Source organism: Thalassophryne amazonica, chromosome 11 (assembly GCF_902500255.1).
Source record: "Thalassophryne amazonica chromosome 11, fThaAma1.1, whole genome shotgun sequence".
NCBI lineage: Eukaryota > Metazoa > Chordata > Actinopteri > Batrachoidiformes > Batrachoididae > Thalassophryne > Thalassophryne amazonica.
Genome location: NC_047113.1, coordinates 89,797,221 through 89,819,942, shown reverse-complemented (window position 1 = coordinate 89,819,942; position 22,722 = coordinate 89,797,221). Strand labels below are relative to the sequence as shown.

Sequence of the window (22,722 nt, the reverse complement as noted above, 5' to 3'; positions counted from 1 at the left end):
TACTGGCATGAATGTCTTTCCATACGTCTGAGCTGAGCTCTTGCAGCTGCTGTGCTGCATGACAGGATGTAATTTATAAAGAACGCAGGACGTCTCACTTTGGGAGGAAAAAAAACATTTCAGTCGATTGTAATTTCTTGTCTGTATTACATTTGTAAGAGGTGTCATTTTATTTAAAGCGGCAATACTGGACTCTGTCTCAGCAGAGAGCTGCGCAGCGTTTGGAGCTGTGCCAACGGAACGGAGGACGATTCTCTATTCTTGACTGCAACAAGACAAGAGTCCCAGTTAGTGACTTTAATCCACACAAAAGTGACTCACAATATTTTAACGGCTTTGAGAGGGGTTAAGAAGCAGACTTGCCATTTCTGAAGAGCAGCGAATCAAAGAACCAACGAGCTAGTGGATTGAAGCATTTCTTCATTGGCTCATGCTTCAAAGTGGTGTTGCGCTGCAAAAACGGTTGATTACAGACCCACTGCAGGGTCCGTAATCAATGTAGAGGAATGATCATTTTACTGAGAAGCAACCCTCAAAAACAACGGAAGGACAGATAAAGGGAATCATTAAGCAAAAAGGCTATTAATATCGGTGAATTTAATCATTTCTTAACGATACTCAAAAAGAACAGGTTCTTGATACCCAACCCTAATTTCAAGAGAGCGGGGTGATTTTAGAGTGGTGGTTTGGCGTACTGGTCACTTATTCCTCCTCGCTCGCAGCACCCTTTTCCTCATTCGGGGAGCAGTTATCTCTGAGTGCGTGCACGCAGGTAAGTTGCATGATCACAGTTAATATCAATGCCTGTTAAATAACATAATACACCCGAATAGATGTTTTATCGCGCAAATGCTTTTGACACAACTCTGATGCCATAATTTTGTTTCCTGAACATTTTCTCATGCATTTTGTGGATTTTGGACTGCAGATCACAAAATAAATAAAATAAACTTTACTTGTGTCTGTCCACCCATTCCAGTTTCTTGTGTCTTCCTGTGCTGCTGTAGACGTTGTTGTAGTACAGAACTCTCCAGTTGGAAGTAACCTAAAAACATACACTTATATTATTCATTAGCAGTAGTGGCATCATAAACAAATCAGAAGAACTGGAACTGTCCAATGCCCATTAATAATTTACAGGTTATAATTACAGTAAATCTCACCTAAACATCATCGTATAAACCGGATATTCGCACTCACTGGACAAAAGCAAAAGTTCACACATAACACAAAGTTGGATGAAAAAAGCAGGAACCGGCTGAAAAACTGTGACAAAAAACAAACTGGGCAACCATGAAAAATTCCACCTGCTATCGGTAGGGACACACGGTCTCACAGGTGTGCGCACGCATGAACACAGTGCGAACACGTGGAATGTGACACCACACTGCACTCCCACAGCAGCGGAGCAATTACATGCTGGACATATGTACATAAATCAACAAATATAGAAGCCCACAAGAATGTGAAGCACAGATTCAGAACATCATAGGAACAATAAATGTGTTGTTTAAATGTAACACAATTATGTTACCAGTCATGAATCTGTTGTCACTGTAACCCCCCCCAAAAAAACCACAGCAGTTTCTAGTCATTAATTCCTGTTATGAATGAATGAATGAATGAATGAATGAAAACTGTTTATTTCGAACATTTGATACAACAACAATTACAAGATAGATCAGTAAAGACAACAACAAAAAAGTTCCTACTGTGTACCCAACATGTCCGAAAAGGGGTAGGGTGAAGCATCAGCTTATTTATCCCTACCCCTTCTTCCCCACAACCAGTAATACCCTTTGCCACATATACACATAAATTCCTACACACCTAAACCGATATCAATATATATATATATATACATATATATACACATACACATACATATACACATCAACATACATACACATATACATATATACACATATATATACACAAACATAAATATACACCTACACATACCTACTTACATACAAAATACTATATATTTACAAGCCGAAGCAAAAAACAAAAACACCCTAACCCTCATTACCCTTCCTCCTCCCTATACCCAGAAAAAACCATATTTTTGTACCGCTGTTTGAACTGGTTCATGCTTGGACATTGCTTGAGCCCCACTCCCAATCTGTTCCACATCCTCACCCCACAGACAGAAATACAGAAACCTTTTAATGTTGTTCGTGCCCACTGATGCTTTAAATTAAATTTCCCCCTCAGACTGTAATCCCCTGATCTGTTAAAAAACATATTTTTAATATTTGCTGGAAGTAAATTGTTTATTGCTTTATACACAATTTGTACTGTTTGAAAATGAACCAAGTCTGTGAATTTTAAGAATTTGGATTGTAAAAATAGTGGATTTGTATGATCTTTATAGCCAGTATTATGAATAATTCTTATAGCTCTTTTCTGCATTACTGATAGTGATTGTGTTGTACCTTTATAAGTATTACCCCATACCTCTGCACAGTACTGTAAATATGGTAAAACCAGTGAGCAGTAAAGAATGCGGAGTGAGTTGTGGTCCAGAATATGTTTCGCTTTGTTTAGAACTGAAATGCTTCTTGACAGTTTACTTTGTATATGTTTTATATGAGTCTTCCAGTTTATCTTATCATCTATTATCACCCCCAGAAACTTATTTTCATGTACCCTTTCAATATCTACCCCCTCGACTTGTAACTGAACCTGTATGTCTGTATTACAATAGCCAAATAACATGTATTTTGTTTTACATAAGTTTAATGATAATTTATTTCTGTCAAACCATATTTTCAATTTTCCCATTTCTATACTGATCCTCCTCAGTAACTCCTGCAAATCCCCCCCTGAACAAAAATGCTTGTGTCATCTGCAAATAATACTAATTTTAATATTTTGGAAACATTGACAATATCATTTATATAAATTAGAAACAGTTTTGGACCCAATACTGACCCCTGTGGGACGCCACAAGCATTGTCCAAGCATGATGATGTATATTCCCCCAACTTCACAAACTGTTTTCTGTTACTTAAGTAGCTTCTCACCCAGTGCAACACCAACCCCCTAATCCCATACTGTTCAAGTTTATTGATTAATATGTCATGATTAATTGTATCAAAAGCCTTTTTAAGGTCTATAAATATTCCAACTGAATGTAATTTGTGGTCTATGGCGTTTGTAATCTCCTCAACTGATTCTATTAATGCAAGTGATGTTGAACTATGTGCTCTGAATCCATATTGACTATCAGTAAGTAATTTATGTTTATTTATGAATTTGTCTAATCTATTATTGAATAACTTTTCTAATAATTTGGAAAATTGTGGAAGCAAAGAAACAGGTCTACAATTTGTGAAGTGGTGTCTATCCCCAGTCTTATACAGCGGCACAACCTTAGCTATTTTCATTTGATTGGGAAATTTACCGGTTTGAAATGATAAGTTACAGATGTATGTTAATGGTTCTACAATCCATTCAATGACCTGTTTTACCACCACCATATCAATTTCATTTAAATCGGTAGATGTTTTATATTTACAATTATTCACAATGTCTATAATTTCATTTCCATCCACTGCTGTGAGGAACATTGAACAGGGATTTCTTTCTATGAGATTATTATCCCAATCCTCAGGTTGGGAATCGGGAATTTTTTCTGCCAAGCTTGGTCCAATATTTACAAAAAAATTATTAAAACCGTTGACTACCTCATCCTTATTTTCCTTCTTGACATTATTATCAATGAAATACTGAGGGTAACTCTGTTTTTTATTACCATTTTTGATAATGCTATTTAATATATCCCATATTCCTTTAATATTGTTTTTGTTATTATATAATATGTTACTATAATATTCCTTCCTACATACCCGTATAATATTAGTTAATCTATTTTTGTATTTCTTATATCTATTTTCTGCCTCTTTAGTCTTTAGTTTTATGAATTCTCTATACAGTGTATTTTTCTTATTACATGCATTTCGTAACCCTTTCGTCATCCATGGTCGAGCTTGGATTTTTTGTTTTCTGTAGTCTTGTTTAATTGGACAATTTTTATCATATAATGATGTAAATATTTGTAAAAAAGTTTCATATGCACTATCAACATCACTTTCACTGTATACCTTTTCCCAGTTTTGCTCCTGTAAATCCTTCTTTAGTGTGTTCATGTTTTCCTCTGTCCGCACTCGCCTGTATTTTATTTTCTCCTCTGGCTGATTCCGCCAATGGTTTCTATTATAAACGATGAAAACTGGTAGATGATCACTAATGTCATTGATTAATAATCCACTCACAGTGTTATTCTCAATATCATTGCTGAATATATTATCAATTAAGGTGGCACTATGGGATGTAATTCTGCTTGGCCTGGTGATTTTTGGATATAAACTCATACTGTACATTATACTGATAAATTCATCTGTTATTTTATGCTTATTTGGATTGAGCAGATCAATATTTAAGTCACCACAAATGAACACAGTTTTTTGATTAGTTTTTGAGAACATTTTTCCCATACAGTCAGTGAATGTTTCAATACAAGATCCTGGTGCTCTATATATACAGCTGACTAATACATTTTTGCTTTTTTCTTCACATATTTCAATAGTTATACATTCTAATAAGTTATCAATCACAGTTGTCATATTGTCTACTATTTTATAATCCATGTTCTTATCCACATACACAGCCACTCCTCCTCCACTCTTATTTTTTCTGTTTACACAATTAAATTCATATCCATCCAGTTCAAAATCCATTCCTTTATCTTCATTGATCCATGTTTCTGATATAGCAATTATGTTAAATATTTTTTTAAACTGACTTAAATATTCTTTAATGTTGTTAAAGTTTGCATATAGACTTCTGCTGTTGAAATGGATTATTGATAATTTGTTATCCGTTTCAATGATCCGATTAAACTGTTCATCTGTATAATAGCAACAACTGTCATTGATATTTGAGAAGAAATTATTGTCCGGGTCTATATCGTGCTCCAAGTCCAGTACATTGTGGTCTGTGTATTTAAATGTTCTCAGTTCTACTTTTCCATGATCAGCAATCCTTTGAGTTATATCCTTCTTGTCTCCAGATGTAGATGAATAGGTTCCTCTGGTCTGTGTCATGGTGTTGTGATGTGTTTGTGTCCTCATACCTTATTGGTCATATTTGTCCAGATCCTCACTTTAAGAAACACTATTGTTCATATTTGTCCAGCTCCTCGATGTTCCTTATTGCCATGACTTTTGCTTGTTCTGGTGATCCGTTCAGTTTGATGAATATTTTACAGTTTGAAGTCCATGTGTGCTGGATTTTTCCCTGTTTCTTCAAGAAGCGTGCTTTCCTGGCGATGTCGGCATTCCGTTTGGTGAGATGTTCATTGATGAATACGTTTGTCCCTTTCAGTTTTCTTCCTTGTTTTAACAGTGCTGTTTTGTGTTTTCTGTTGATGAATCTCATGATGACGGTTCGTTTATCACCATCATTTCTCCGGGGCAGAGGGTGGCACGCTTCAATGTTATTTAAATCCATTTCTATACCTTTAGATAGGAGGAAATCAGCAACCTGTTTTTCCACAGAGCTGACCTCCTGTTCACTGGGCTACCCTCCGCTCTCATCTGTTACCGCCCGTGCGTAGGACCGTGGTTTGATATGAAGACCTGTGATGATGACGTCGTTAATTCTGGTGTACTGCTCCAATTCAGCCACTCTATTTTCCAGCTGCACCAGATGCCGGTCTTTCTCGGCATTCTGGAGCCGTAATGCCTTCACCTCCTCCACCAGATCCATGATTGATTTCTGTTGCTGCTTCACAACAGAAATCTCCTCTGATAAAAAGTCCAGAGATTTTTTAATATCGTCACCTTCCTCCGCTGTCAGAACCTTCTTAGGCCCCATGGTCGGCTTATGAGCAGCTTGTCGATCGCCGATGTTAACAGCCTGCGTTGTTTGTCACCGGGATGGATCTGCACTGCGCTGGTGCCGCGCGGCCTCGGTGTTTCCGCGCTGATGGATCCGCGGTGGCTGCACGAGGCCTCGGGGAAGCGGCACTCGTGACGCAGCGCGCGGCCTCAGTGAATTCACCACGTTGGGCCTCGGACGTTGTTGCTGTCCAGTCGCTGGGCTAAGTTGCCGGTTGAGGTGGTATTCCCACTGTCCGGGTTGGCAAACACCGGCGTGGCAGATGGCAACTACAAACACCACCTCTGAAAACTCAGGTACAAACTTTTTGCAGCTCACTCTGACGACACGCAGCTCTGACTGACTGTGACTGACGCAGCTCTGACTCTGATGCCGTTCTGAAGTTCAGCTACACTTTATCAAAAGGCACACAGGAGACCCGGGCATAGATATATTCTGCTCTCTTTTATGAAAATCCTTTTCTGTTCCATGAAGAGCAGACAATACAAGTATCATCCTCCTGTTCCTCTCTGTACATGACCCAAGGTCATGCACGTACACACGCTGATGGACTGACATGAATGAAGACGTGCGCTCATATTGTGAACACATCAGCTGGCGCCTCCTGTCCAGACAGTGGCGCGCTGAGGGGCACCGCGTCATATGGCCCATAACTCACGTGGTGGACATGACAGTCTGATTGTTAGCTGAGTGTTCTCATGATCACATGAACTTGTCACATGGGATAGCCTGGCTGCTGTTGTGCACACTGACGCGTTTGCTGCTGCCTGTTGAAAAGGCAATATGCTTTTTTTAATGTATTTCCACGTGAGGACAGTATGCCCCTGCATACGTTTCATGGTGGAGTGTTGTAAGGTGATGTCCTTCTTCTGGCGTGGGAGGGCGTGGCTTCGATTGAGAGGGGCGTGGAATTGTGAGTGACAGCAGCGCAAACAGTACTCACATGATGTTGCGTTCAGGAAACGTGGGTAACGTGCCCTTTCAGTGCCCGCCTGAATACGTGAAATGCATTAAGGCGGGCACTGAGCTGTCGTATTTCAAATGTCATCAAATTTATGGCAACAGTATATAGACACATATTCACAGCAGATATATCATCATCGAGGTATAATTTATATACACCTTGGCATAAAGTTATTTATCCTTGTGATCAATTGCAAACTTTAGGTTTTTCTAATATTGATTTTGGAGAAATGACTTTCTTCTAAGCCAGTAGCATTTCAGGTTCTAGTGACAGAGTGCCCTTTTCATGGTTGATAATGACACATTTTTATCTGATGCCTCCATTTCTTTATCGGTTCCTTTGATGAGATTATTGCTTTCTGTTCTTTACACAAAACTTCACTGATTCATGAATGTTTGAGCATCTTTCCTGCATAACGTAAAGTCTGTGTGTTGCTAAAATTCACAGATTAACAGACTGCGCATTTGCTTGTGGCAGAAAGAATCTCTTCGAAATGGGTCTGAAGGATGAACCTTGTGGAGATGCCCTGTTTTTCTCCACATGCCTTGGCTTAACAGCTTTTAATGACTTATTTTGTCTGCTATCATACACAGGGAGGTGCACGTTCTACAGACAGGGTCTTCAACACAGTCACAGGATCTCCAATTAATGGTGTCAAATCTGTGTCAAATCCAGATTCAGGTCACTTCACCCAATAATGTGAATGTGGCCAAAATGACTGTCTTCCCACTACTATCACACAGAATTCTCTCCACTCCAGCTTTGAGCACTCATATGAATCAAGCACAAAGCAGGCTTTATGCTACAAAAACAGAGCTATTCTTCCGGCTGAAAATCTGGGATTTAATGCCAATTTCTGAAGAGGGAGTTCAATAGCAGACACCCCCAACTCAAGCATCATTTTGTTTTCAAAACAGCTAAAGGGAAAATCCCTGAACAGAAATGGCATCCTCTTTGCTGTAGGAATCACTGGGACTCGTGACAAATGCGGACTTAACACAATACTCCACCTTGTGACAGACTGAGATGACAAATCCTTCGAACTAGAGCGTCACAATTTATTTAACATAATTACATCAGAGGATCATATTCTATTTTGGAAGGATGTTTGTCACTGCCCAAAATATCATTAGGAAAACAACAGACATCAGGGAGAAAAGCATCTTTTTGTCAGTTCCAGAGTAAGAAGATAAAAAGGCCTTTTTTCAGCAGTTAAGCTGTATAAGCCTCTGGGATAATCTGTGATCTGTGGCTGCAAAAAAAAAAAAAAAAAAGACAGCCGGGATCAGCCACCACAAGGAGCGGAACACATCAAAAGTGGTTCCCTCTCAACTACACCAACATGGCAACTTTGAACGAACAGGCATATTAGTGTCTACTGTTTTTTCTCTTTTGGCCATTTCTGCAGCTTGAAGAGGAGCCTCCTTCCTGCCACCATCAGAGGACAGACTGCAGAGCTTTGGAACAAGTATGCTTTCTTCTTGTCCAGACACACCGGTAGAAGGCTGTGCCTCCTTTCTGCTTTACAATCACTCCGTGCAGATGCATTCTTTCAGTGTGGGGTAGTCAGGTCCATAAGAAGTTGGACAGTGACTGCTTTGTTAGTTTGCTTCTGTAATGTAGCTGAAATTAAACAAGTTGTGCTTGGAGTGCAGAATTTTAGCTTTAACAGATGAGGTTGAACAAAAACATTGCATAGGAATAACAGCCATGTATGCACATGTGTATGGACATTTTACCTCCATTTTCAAAGCCCACAAGTAATATGTAAAATGAAACTATATGTCTAAGACTTCAAGTATAAACTGCTAACTGTGGACAGATTTACAGAAGAGAACCAAACTGTATTTCAGAATGATTAATGCAAGTCCAAGACATATTCAGTGATTTGGAAATGTTTATTTATCCATCCCCAAACTTGTGTCAAGACAACTGGCTGTAAAAGTGATAATTTTTATTGAAAGCAATCCTATTTATTTTGTCTAATTACAACCCCAATTCCAATGAAGTTGGGACGTTGTGTAACATTTAAATTAAAAACAGAATACAAGGATTTGCACTAACTGTTGAAGCTTTGTAGGTGGAATTCTTTTCCATTCTTGCTTGATGTACGACTTCAGATGTTCAACAGTCCAGGATCTCCGTTGTCGTATTTTGTGCTCATAATGTGCCACACATTTTCAATGGGCGACAGGTCTGGACTGCAGGCAGGCCAGTCTAGTACCCGCACTCTAGACTGCGCACATTACTACAAAACCACGCTATTGTAACATGTGCAGAATGTGGCTTGGCACTGTCTTGCTGAAATAAGCAGGGACGTCCCTGAAAAAGACGTTGCTTGGATGCCAGCATGTGTTGCTCCAAAACCTGGATGTACCTTTCAGCATTGATGGTGCCATCACAGATGTGTAAGTTGCCCATGCCATGGGCACTAACACACCCCCATAACATCACAGATGCTGGTTTTTGAACTTTGCAGGTAACAATCTGGGTGGTCTTTTTCCTCTTTTGTCCAGAGGACACAACGTCCATGATTTCCAAAAACAATTTGAAATGTGGACTCATCAGACCACAGGACACTTTTCTACTTTGCATCTGTCCATTTCAAATGAGCTCGGGCCCAGAGAAGGCATCAGTGTTTCTGGATGTTGTTGCTGTATGGCTTTCTCTTTGCATGGTAGAGTTTTAACTTGCACTTGTAGATGTAGCGATGAACTGTGTTAATTGACAATGGTTTTCTAAAGTGTTCCTCAGCCCACACAGTAAGATCCTTTACACAATGATGTCAGTTTTTTAATGCAGCGTCACCTGAGGGATCGAAGATCACGGACATTCAATGTTGGTTTTCGGCCTTGCCGCTTAAGTTTAGAAAGTTCTCCAAATTCTCTGAATCTTCTGATTATATTATGGACTGTAGATGATGGAATCCCTAAATTCCTTGTAACTGATTATTCAGAAACATTGTTCTTAAACTGTTGGACTATTTTTTCATGCAGTTGTTCACAAAGTGGTGATCCTCGTCCCATCTTTGCTTATGAACACCTGAGGCTTTTGGGGATGCTCCTTTTATACCCAATCATGACACTCACAATTAGTGTCATCAGTTCCCAAACGCTTACTGAGTGCTGTTAGAAAGAAAGGTGATATAATACAGTGGTAAAATACCACTGTCCCAGCTTTTTTGAAATGTGTTGCAGCCATCCATTTCAAAATGAGAAAATATTTGCACAAAAACAATAAAGTCTATCAGTTTGAACATTAAATATCTTGTCTTTGTGGTGTATTCAATTGAATATAAGTTGAAGAGGATATGCAAATCATTGTATTCTGTTTTTATTTACATTTTACACAATGTCCCAACTACATTGGAATTGGGGTTGTACTTATGGGCATTGAAAATGGAGGGACTATGTATAAAATTGGTTGGAATTCCTAAAAGGTTAATGTGATATTTTTGTTCAAATCCTTGAATTAAAACCAACAGAACCCACTACAAGCACACCTTGGTTGTTTCATCATAACAAAATGTAATACCAAAAACTGTGTCACTGTCCAACTATGGACCTGAGTGCAAATGTGGAGTTGCAGTGGTTTGGATGTGTGGGTGTGGATGACACACTTTTTTTTTTCTTATGAATGCATTCAATTAAAGTTTGCCTTACACATCGGTGGCTCTGTGAGATCGTCATTGGATGGTTCTAATTATAGCTCGACAATATGGCCAGACATACACGTGAAAGCATTGTGGTAAGCTCATGTTTTACATCACCAGCTGAAGGCAACATGTCAGAATAAGTATTCCACAAAAGTATTTGGTTTTTCCTGCTCCTTTGTCGTCTGTCCGATGATGGGCCGATTGATTCCATTGTGGTCCAAAAACTCTATTCAGGTTTCTGTTGCACTGATTAATGTTTGTTTGATGGAGTTTAACTTATAAATATTCATGTCTTTGCTTTCTTTATTGTGAGAGTGACTTATACATTAATGCTTCAGTTCTTCCATGAGTTGCCTTGTTTCAATGGTTCTAAAAACTAAATTGTATGTGGGGTCTCCAAATTTTAGTGTAACATCTGACTTTAGCTGTTTTTTTTTAATGTCACATAAGTATCTATTTTACTGAACGGTAGAACCGTTAAGTGTGCACAACTAAAAACACTCAGCACACAACAGTGATCGCTTCTCAGATGCACCAAATTGAGGATCTTTTGTCTATTTGTTTGGTCTCAGCAAATAACCTTAAACTCACTGAAAGTCCTCATTTTCAAGTGAGATAGCTAATGAATTAGCTGATTAATACTCACTTAAACGCTTAATTTAGACACTATTTCACATGTTTAGCAGATGTCTTTTAAACTGCATATTGTGTTATATTCTGTCATTTAAACACGTACAGTCCTGGTCAGAATGAGTAATTACACTATAATGTAATGTGTGTTCATCAATGTAAATGAAGTGATTTTGTGGGCAACACGGTGGCTTATGCCGCGTTCACACCGGGCGCGATCAGACGCTACAAATTCGTGTGGGTCGCCAGGCGACGGACGCGCCTCCTTCGCCCGGTGTGTCGCTCTGTGTGGGTGTACTTTCGCTGCGAAAATTCGCCCCGGTGCGTCATCAAATAGGAGGAGCTTCCATTCCGCTCGCCGGCTCTGGTTGTCAGTCAAGCTAACATGACGGACCTTGATCACACGGAGCGAGTTGTTGTGAAAAGCTCCCAATACAGAGAGTATCATTATTTGCTGCAGGAGCTGTGTCTGGGTGACGGCCGCTTTCAGCGGTCCTTCCACCTCTGCGAGACCCAGTTTGAGGATCAACTGTCCCGTTCGCCCGCGCACATGTAAACAATTTAAAAAAACAAAAAAAACAAAAAAAAAAACTCCGCTGCTTGCTGCAGCTGGCTCTTCCCCCAAAAAACTCTGTCATAATTGTGTTTAGAAACCAGTCACATCTGTGTAGTTAATCAATCAATCAATTTTATTTATATAGCGCCAAATCACAACAAACGGTTGCCCCAAGGCACTTTATATTGTAAGGCAAAAGCCATACAATAATTACATAAAAACCCCAACGGTCAAAACGACCCCCTGTGAGCAAGCACTTGGCGACAGTGGGAAGGAAAAACTCCCTTTTAACAGGAAGAAACCTCCAGCAGAACCAGGCTCAGGGAGGGGCAGTCTTCTGCTGGGACTGGTTGGGGCTGAGGGAGAGAACCAGGAAAAAGACATGCTGTGGAGGGGAGCAGAGATCAATCATTAATGATTAAATGCAGAGTGGTGCATACACAGCAAAAAGAGAAAGAAACACTCAGCGCATCATGGGAACCCCCCAGCAGTCTAAGTAGAGAGGGTGTCTGTCTCCCTGATCTGAATTGGGAGCTGGTTCCACAGGAGAGGAGCCTGAAAGCTGAAGGCTCTGCCTCCCATTATACTCTTACAAACCCTAGGAACTACAAGTAAGCCTGCAGTCTGAGAGCGAAGCGCTCTATTGGGGTGATATGGTACTATGAGGTCCCTAAGATAAGATGGGACCTGATTATTCAAAACCTTATAAGTAAGAAGAAGAATTTTAAATTCTATTCTAGAATTAACAGGAAGCCAATGAAGAGAGGCCAATATGGGTGAGATATGCTCTCTCCTTCTAGTCCCCGTTAGTACTCTAGCTGCAGCATTTTGAATTAACTGAAGGCTTTTCAGGGAACTTTTAGGACAACCTGATAATAATGAATTACAATAGTCCAGCCTAGAGGAAATAAATGCATGAATTAGTTTTTCAGCATCACTCTGAGACAAGACCTTTCTAATTTTAGAGATATTGCGTAAATGCAAAAAAGCAGTCCTACATATTTGTTTAATATGCACACTGAATGACGTATCCTGATCAAAAATGACTCCAAAATTTCTCACAGTATTACTAGAGGTCAGTTAATTAATAAAATATACTCTACAGATTATTCGCTCACGGGCGCACGTAAAAAAAAAAGAGAAAAGGAAAAAGCTCCGCTCCCTGCTGCTGCAAGTAGGGCTGCTGCTCGCTCCAAAAACTCTGTCATAATTGTGTTTAGAAACCAGTCACCATTTGCTTTATACAGGTGTGTAATTAATAAATAAAATAATCTCCAGGACGATTCGCGCGCGCACGTAAAATAAAATAAAAAGAAACTCCGCTCCCAGCTGCTGTGGTGCTGCTGTTCGCTCCAACAACTCTGTCATGATTGTGAAATAAAGGACAAAAGAGACATAAGTCCTGCACACAGGTTGCTACCAGATACAGGACATGTTCACATCTTCAGTCAAACTCCAGACATCTCCACGTCACTACATATTCAGTCCCTGATTGGTCATCGCGGCGGGACGAGACGAAAAAGTTCAGATTTTTGAACTTGGGGAGGAGGGCAACGCGACGTGAGGCGACGCAATATCGCGCCACAAACGTGCAAAACGCTCAAAATCGCTTCACTCGCGTCGCTTCACTCGCCTCCATTGCGTTGCGCTGCGCGGTTTGGCGCCAAAACGCATCCTTACATAGGGATTACATGGCAACCTGTGGCTGCAGTCGCCCGCGTCACGCCCGGTGTGAACGCGGCATTAGTGGTTAGCACTGTTGCCTCACAGCAAGAAGGTCGATTCCCACCTGTGACCTTCCCGTGTGGAGTTTGCATGTTCTCGCCGTGTTTGTGTGGGTTCCCTTCAGGTGCATCTAAACACATGCAGATTAAGTGGATTGTAAACTTTAAATTGCCAGCCACCCCCCCCCGATGACCCTTAACTGGAGTAAGCGGTTGAAGATGAGTGAGTCTGTAAAAACTCAGATTCTGAAATTTTTAGTTGTTTACACCCTTTGATTAGCTTATGTTGTGGGCTGGGGTGTTTGGTTGGCTTTGTTTTTGTTTTCTGTTTCTCCTTCCAGGTGGTATGTGTTCAGGACTGAGTGGCTGAGTTGAGGACCTCACCCTGAACACCTGAGGCTTGTTATCATGTGCAGTTCATCAGGACTCACAGCTGTGATGCATCTGTCTTGATGAGGGCATGGTTGCATTTAAACCTAGAATACACAGTGTGTATTTGCCAGAGACTCGACTTTGTGACCAGACGGGTGAGATCGACGTTGGGAGAACAATCTCACCACTACGGACGCAGAGACCGCTCCAGGTTTGACGCCACGGTCTGTGAAAGAGGACTGGGTGAGGTCTCACGCTCTTCAGCACACTTCCACTTCGGCGGGGTCCTTGGGTCCAGAATGGCTGTGGCTCCGGACCTTTTGCGCTGCTGGGAGCGCGCCGTTTTGTCACCTCGCCACGCCGTGGACTTTGGGTTATTTTCACTAAACACACTATGTTTTAAAATTGGTTTTCCTTTGAACCGTGCTCTGCTTACTACTCATCACTAATTGAAGAAAATAAGAACAACCCCAGGTTTCTTTTCAGCACTGTAGCCAGGCTGACAAAGAGTCAGAGCTCTATTGAGCCGAGTATTCCTTTAACTTTAACTAGTAATGACTTCATGACTTTCTTTGTTAATAAAATTTTAACTATTAGAGAAAAAATTACTCATAACCATCCCAAAGATGTATCGTTATCTTTGGCTGCTTTCAGTGATGCCGGTATTTGGTTAGACTCTTTCTCTCAGATTGTTCTGAGTTATTTTCATTAGTTACTTCATCCAAACCATCAACATGTCTATTAGACCCCATTCCTACCAGGTTGCTCAATGAAGCCCTACCATTATTTAATGCTTCGATCTTAAATATGATCAATCTATCTTTATTAGTTGGCTATGTACCACAGGCTTTTAAGGTGGCAGTAATTAAACCATTACTTAAAAAGCCATCACTTGACCCAGCTATCTTAGCTAATTATAGGCCAATCTCCAATCTTCCTTTCCTCTCAAAAATTCTTGAAAGGGTAGTTGTAAAACAGCTAACTGATCATCTGCAGAGGAATGGTCTATTTGAAGAGTTTCAGTCAGGTTTTAGAATTCATCATAGTACAGAAACAGCATTAGTGAAGGTTACAAATGATCTTCTTATGGCCTCAGACAGTGGATTCATCTCTGTGCTTGTTCTGTTAGACCTCAGTGCTGCTTCTGATACTGTTGACCATAAAATTTTATTACAGAGATTAGAGCATGCCATAGGTATTAAAGGCACTGCGCTACGGTGGTTTGAATCATATTTATCTAATAGATTACAATTTGTTCATGTAAATGGAGAATCTTCTTCACAGACTAAGGTTAATTATGGAGTTCCACAAGGTTCTGTGCTAGGACCAATTTTATTCACTTTATACATGCTTCCCTTAGGCAGTATTATTAGACAGCATTACTTAAATTTTCATTGTTACGCAGATGATACTCAGCTTTATCTATCCATGAAGCCAGAGGACACACACCAATTAGCTAAACTGCAGGATTGTCTTACAGACATAAAGACATGGATGACCTCTAATTTCCTGCTTTTAAACTCAGATAAAACTGAAGTTATTGTACTTGGCCCCACAAATCTTAGAAACATGGTGTCTAACCAGATCCTTACTCTGGATGGCATTACCCTGACCTCTAGTAATACTGTGAGAAATCTTGGAGACATTTTTGATCAGGATATGTCATTCAAAGCGCATATTAAACAAATATGTAGGACTGCTTTTTTGCATTTACGCAATATCTCTAAAATTAGAAAGGTCTTGTCTCAGAGTGATGCTGAAAAACTAATTCATGCATTTATTTCCTCTAGGCTGGACTATTGTAATTCATTATTATCAGGTTGTCCTAAAAGTTCCCTGAAAAGCCTTCAGTTAATTCAAAATGCTGCAGCTAGAGTACTGACGGGGACTAGAAGGAGAGAGCATATCTCACCCATATTGGCCTCTCTTCATTGGCTTCCTGTTAATTCTAGAATAGAATTTAAAATTCTTCTTCTTACTTATAAGGTTTTGAATAATCAGGTCCCATCTTATCTTAGGGACCTCATAGTACCATATCACCCCAATACAGCGCTTCGCTCTCAGACTGCAGGCTTACTTGTAGTTCCTAGGCTTTGTAAGAGTAGAATGGGAGGCAGAGCCTTCAGCTTTCAGGCTCCTCTCCTGTGGAACCAGCTCCCAATTCGGATCAGGGAGACAGACACCCTCTCTACTTTTACGATTAGGCTTAAAACTTTCCTTTTTGCTAAAGCTTATAGTTAGGGCTGGATCAGGTGACCCTGAACCATCCCTTAGTTATGCTGCTATAGACGTAGACTGCTGGGGGGTTCCCATGATGCACTGAGTGTTTCTTTCTCTTTTTGCTCTGTATGCACCACTCTGCATTTAATCATTAGTGATTGATCTCTGCTCCCCTCCACAGCATGTCTTTTTCCTGGTTCTCTCCCTCAGCCCCAACCAGTCCCAGCAGAAGACTGCCCCTCCCTGAGCCTGGTTCTGCTGGAGGTTTCTTCCTATTAAAAGGGAGTTTTTCCTTCCCACTGTCACCAAGTGCTTGCTCACAGGGGGTTGTTTTGACCGTTGGGGTTTTTACGTAATTATTGTATGGCCTTGCCTTACAATATAAAGCACCTTGGGGCAACTGTTTGTTGTGATTTGGCGCTATATAAATAAAATTGATTGATTGATTGATTGTTTTATTTATTTATTTATTTATTTATTTTATGCTGGGTCCTGTCAAACGCTGGGTCGGTTTTCCGCCCGCGTCCGACACATAACAGCTTACAGGAAAACATCATCTTTATTGCATTTATATTACTATTCTGATTTGTTTCATTTGCATTCATTTCTGAACATATTATAATTTGATACTTAAAATATTGGGGTGCCAATAATTCTGACCTGGACTGCACAAATCTTTAAGACTGTGCCATACAAAACAAATGGCACTAATTTTCAAACTGCACTTTGAGAAAGGCTGTCCAATGTGTAACAGTCATACGGTTGATACAAAATATGCACAATAAGATCAGTATCAGCATCAGTGCCTCTTGTGGTGGACACTGACAGAGCCTCTAAATCTGAGGGGTCCAAATCTTAGTTTGTGTCTGAGCTGAGTGACAGACAAAAATCTAAAAAAAAGCAGCTTCAGGTGGACAAACCTGGGTGGTTGCTGCTGCTAGAGGAGCCTCTGTGAGTCACAGATCTTCCATTTTCACTTGCCACAGACACTGGACTTCCACTAGATGGAGCCAAATGACAAGAAAAGAGAAAGAGAGTGAAGGCACTACATTATGACCAACATGACACTTTTCTTCTCTGTTTGAGTTCAGTGTCTTATCCAAGAACATTTAGACACTTGAGGATAATTGTGGTTTGAACCCACCAACATTTCAGTTAGCTAATCAACTTTGAACTTTCCATCTAAACTAGTCACCACATTATAAATTTGTATGTTATAGTTTTGTGCTAATACTTAACACTTTGACCCAATTTCATCAGCATTTCAAAAATCTAATCAACATTCATCTCATCAAATCTGATTTAGCATGACTGTAGTCTTTTCTCGTGTAAGAGATCATTTTTACCCTGCTATAAACCCCAACAACAAATAAAGTCGATTTGAATGGTTAACATTGTGTGCCGTGTATTGGTGTCACAGCGGGTCTAAAATACCAGAGGTTAGACATGCGTGATGCAATGCTACTTATCAATAATGCAATCTGGTCTTATCTTGTTTCCAATTTATGTTTCTAGTTTTAGACACAGCTGCTGCTTTCATTTGATACTGACTACTGATATAAGCTTTAGATCATATTTTGGCAGCAGAATCCAAAACAAGTTGCACAGAGGGTTGAGTAGATATGGGGTGTGTCTGAACGCATTTTGTTACTGAGGTGTCAGGAACTGCTGCCACAAACCCAGACAATGGGCGCAAAAAATGTTGAACTTGCTACGTATGCTCGTTAGCCACGGACGTTGAAATCTGATGATCAGTAAAGTTTTTTTTAAATACTATGAGTTGGCCCTGTGATAGACTGGCCTTCTCTGCCTCACGGCCTATGACTGCTGGCTCCAGCCCCCCCCCATGATTCTTAACTGGATTAAGTGGGTATTGAAAATGAATGAATGAAAAAATACTGTTTTTTTTTTAACTACTATAATGTTTTTCACAAGTATGACGAGAGAGAGAGAGAGAGAGAGAGAGAGAGAGAGAGAGAGACCGTGCAGAATATTTTCCTGTTGTGGGATTATTAACGGAATATTTATCTTATCTGATCCTAAATTAATATCATTAAGCTATATGAATAAATTCAGAATTATACTACATTTAAAATGTAAAGGTAAACAGCATCATGTCAACCTAATTATGGTATGTAACTGACATATGACTTTCAAACTAAAATGGTTTCAAAGTAATGAAATAATCAATCGATGGCTGAAGACAAAGCCAAAGGACTGGACGAAAGCACAGTATTTACACATGACTTGTACTACAGGTCTGAACAACTTGTAGATTTTGTTTGTAATTTGGTAAATAAAGTTCTTTTAAATCACTCATTCACACTGTTTATGAATGAATCTATTAGTACAAGTGGTTCCTGCCTGAGGTCCAATTATATGCATGTGTGTAGCCTGTCCACAGTGTAGCAGGACTGTACCTTGATGCGGTCCTCTTGTGTCCCATCACCAGTTCTTTACAGTAGAACTTAGAGGTAGTGCGCTCTGGAACCTGCAAAATTACATTTAGACAGCACAGAGTAAGGCATCAGAATCAATTTCTGCACAGGTGGATGGTTGGCACGTGCATAAAGGAGACGGCGTCTTCACGGTCTTCATTTCACTTTTTACCCTCCTGCAGCTCTTGAAAATGATGTGAAGCCCAGCCAAGCATGGCTTCAGGTAATTATGGGAGGGTTTATTTAGTTATGAGCCCATTCTGTACAGCAATACCTGTAACTGAAAGGCTGTATAACAGACTATGATTAAAAAATTTTTTTAATTAGTGACAGAGAGAAATATATCACTAAGAATGTACCAGAATTAAACATTTAACTCTTTAAATTTCTCAGCCTTTAATTGTTGCTCTTCTGCAACCTTTACAAAACCATCATATCTTCCATGTGATGTGAAAACATGAACTCATTCAGGGACATTTCTCAAGATTGTTCAGTATTCATCCAAACAACCAAGTAATTGAACAAATCAAAAACCAACATTGTGAAATCAGTTCAGTTTCCATCAAATTGTTAGTAATCACTACTGTCTGAAGTGGATTTTTCATTATTTCTTCATTGCACATCTACGTGCCCTAACCAACAAGCCGTTGAACATTTGCCCTTTCAACTCCTGGTCACATGACCTAGTCACAGAGAGGAACACACACCCTGTGAGCAGGACGTGGACGGTTGAAACGGTTATGATGCTTCTGAAAGTTGCCCACATCCTTGACAAACCTACAGAGAACTTGGTTTGTGTTATTTAACATCTCTGCTGTGGCACACGTTAACAAGCCAAGCGGTGAAACTGTCACTTAAAAAATAAAAACTGTAGCTTTGGGCACCACAAAAACCTACGACTGAAGAAAATATCAAAACATACAGCTTGAACTTAGCTTCAGCACATCACCAGCCTGCTTCTGCATCTGTTTACTTAAGTATTATAAAGCTGATGTTTGCACAACACAAAGAAGAGAGAATCGTGTTATTAACTGCTCCATCAACTCCATATGGCCTCCTGTTAGCTCAGACACACACCGCTGAGCACAGGCTTCTTATTGGACTGTGCCCTTTGTGTTGCTGTTGTTGTTATTAGTTGTTCTTTAAAATCCATATGGTACTCCATGGGTAAACCCAGCTAATAGCATATTCTCCTCATAAACATTAAGACCGGAATGAGAGATGAGAACGTAGAATTTTTGAGTGGGTAAGATAAGTTCATCTTACACCTATCAATTCAATTTACGAGGTCTGTTAGAAAAGTATCTGACCTTTTTATTTTTTGCAAAAACCATATGGATTTGAATCACGTGTGATTGCATCAGCCAAGCTTGAACCTTCGTGCCCATGTGTGAGTTTTTTCACGCCTGTCGGTTGCATCATTCGCCTGTGAGCAGGCTTTGTGTGAGCAGTGGTCCACCCCTCTCATCGGATTTTTATTGCGAATAAATGTCTGAATGATTTGGAGCTTTGCTGCATCAAATTTTTCCAGAAACTGTGAGAGACCTCAAGGTGGACACCATTCGGAAAATTCAGATGGCTTTCAGGGACGATTTTATGGGGATTACACAGATTAAGGCGTGCTCCAGCCAGTTTAAAGACCGCCCACAGCATCTGAGAGCGCGGCGCACTCCGAGCGCCAATTGACAGGCTGACACCCCGCTGAAACAACCAGATCATTTCCAGCATGAAGGCTTTGTTGATCCTGGACGTCGTCTGACTTCCACAGAAATGGCAGAAGACGTGGACATCACTACTTTTTTGGCACATTCCACTGTTACAGGAGTTTTTTTCTCGGATAGTCACACGACTGAAAAGCCACCGAAAGCTGTCTGAAAGCCATCTGAAAGCCGTCCTGTGAGACCAACACAGAGGTGCTTTTGTCCGCACCATTCGCGTCTCCATGGCGCATCCCTCCACTTCTCTTTCCATGACCGGCTGGAGCACTCCTTAATCTGTGTAATCCCCATAAAATCGTCCCTGAAAGCCATCTGAATTTTCCGAATGGTGTCTACCTAGAGGTCTCTCACAGTTTCTGGAAAAATTTGATGCAGCAAAGCTCCAAATCGTTCAGACATTTATTCGCAATAAAAATCTGACGAGAGGAGTGGACCACTGCTCACACAAAGCCTGCTCACAGGCGAATGACGCAACCGACAGGCGTGAAAAAACTCACGCATGTGCACGAAGGTTCAAGCTTGGCTGATGCAATCACACATGATTCAAATCCATATGGTTTTTGCAAAAAATAAAAAGGTCGGATACTTTTCTAACAGACCTCGTATGTCTAATTTTTGACACTGATTTCACCTGCTGGCAGATTACCTGATGCATCACACAACAGCTAAAACTGGTACCTACCTTTGGCGGAGTATCAGAGTCCCAGAAGACGTCTTCAGTTGATGGTGTAAGAGGGACAGTGGGCAAAATGGGGGATTGTGAGGAGTTGGCCATATCTGTCAAAGAGCTGCTGTGGCGGGCATCTCGACTTGAGCACAGTTTGGTATTCTGGAAGGATAAAAAGTCATCCATGTTCATCAACAACCTTCATTACATTTAGGCTGGCGTGAGGTGGGGGCGGGTGGGGATTTCAAGGTCTTTCCATTCTTAAAAATGCATTGCTGTGGAAAGTACATGTCAAACATTTGGTTTTACAAAAACAGAGAAATCCTCTCCTCTTGTATTTCTGATGATACAATCTGTCGTTCAAGGGTCATATGTTATGAATCATAACACTGTATAAGAATAACAGTTCACAACACTATTATTTCCATTTTCCAAGGTGTCATGGTTGCAGCTAAAACTGTTTTGGTTTGTTCATATTGTGGCGACTGCTCACACAGGAGACGTAACAGAGGAATGCATGGACAAACTCCACAGTAACAGGATGGCATCTAGTTTCTTCATTTATTCATTTTCTGCTTCTTATCTGGGCTGAGGTCAGGGTCACAGCTCATCCCACATTCCCCTATCCTCAATCAAATCCTTTACGTCTTCCTGGGGGACCTCGGGGTGTTCTCAAGCTATCTGGGAAATATAATCTCTCCAGCATGTCTTTGGTCTTAACCAGGGCTTAATTTGAGGGGGAGCAAGCCAGAGCGCGCTCCGGAACCTCTGACGTTTGCTCCGCCAGCTATCTATACTGGATCCGTGATCCGCCACCTCTCTTGACTAACAAAATATATATTTAAAAAAATCACCGCGATTGCTCTCATTGCCAATCACACCGCCGCCCTGTCTGCTGTGCGGAATTGTGCCAAATCTGGCAACAGGTCCAGAGGCTACGCTCCCTGTTTTGATCCGGATGTTGACCGTAGCCGCAGAGCTCCGTGGCCACCGAGAGAGGACTTGGATTCTTTGCGGGTCCCGCATCCGTACCCCCGGAGGCAGTGAGTGAAGGGAGAGCCGCACATTGTGTTCTGCGTGTGTCTGTTTATAATCTTCTCGCACAGAAGAAAAAAGAGAGTGTTTACACAAGAGAGAAAAGTGAGAAAATGTTAATGCCTGTTTGAGAAAAGTGTGTAGTGAGGGGTTTTACAGCCTTAAAACATCTATAATAAGTGTAAAAAATAGCGCTACTTCGCAGATTTCGTGCCGCGTTCACACCGGGCGCGATCAGACGCTACAAATTAGCGGGGGTCGCGTGGCGACGGACGTGCCTCCTTCGCCCGGTGTGTCGCTCTGCTTGGGTGGACTTTCGCAGCGAAAATTCGCCCCGGTGTGTCATCAAATAGGAGGAGCTTCCATTCCACTCGGCGTCAAGTCATGATGACGGACCTTCATCACACGGAGCGAGTTGTTGTGAAAAGCTCCCAATACAGAGAGTATCATTATTTGCTGCAGGAGCTGTGTCTGGATGATGGCCGCTTTCAGTGGTCCTTCCACCTCTGCGGGACCTAGTTTGAGGACCAACTGTCCTGTTCACGCACGCACATGTAAACAATAAAAAAAAAAAAAAAAAAAAAAAAGAAACTCCGCTGCTTGCTGCCACTCACTCTTCCCCCCAAAAACTGTTATAATTGTGTTTAGAAACCAGTCACCATTTGTTTTATTATACATCTGTGTAGTTAATTAATAAAATATTCTCCACACAGACAATTCGCTCGCACGCGCACGTAAAAAAAAAAAAAAAAAAAAAATAGAAAGAACGAAACTCCGCGGCTTGCTGTGAGGCTGCTCCTCGCTCTTTCCCAAAAAACTCTGTCATAATTGTCTTT

The 22,722-nt window shown here is 40.7% G+C and overlaps 1 protein-coding gene across 3 annotated transcripts in view; it reads right to left on the bottom strand.

Annotated features, from left to right (window-relative positions):
- Nucleotides 1-22,722, bottom strand: part of si:zfos-2326c3.2 (misshapen-like kinase 1) — a 249,878-nt gene that overhangs the window by 61,683 nt on the left and 165,473 nt on the right. For all 3 annotated transcript variants that reach the window (XM_034182332.1, XM_034182330.1, XM_034182331.1), the window contains 4 exons: nt 20,867-21,013; nt 18,449-18,519; nt 16,949-17,028; nt 957-1,045 (listed from right to left, as the gene is read on the bottom strand). In XM_034182332.1, coding sequence (XP_034038223.1) covers nt 957-1,045; nt 16,949-17,028; nt 18,449-18,519; nt 20,867-21,013 — 387 coding nt within the window. The remainder of the gene's footprint in view (nt 1-956; nt 1,046-16,948; nt 17,029-18,448; nt 18,520-20,866; nt 21,014-22,722) is intronic.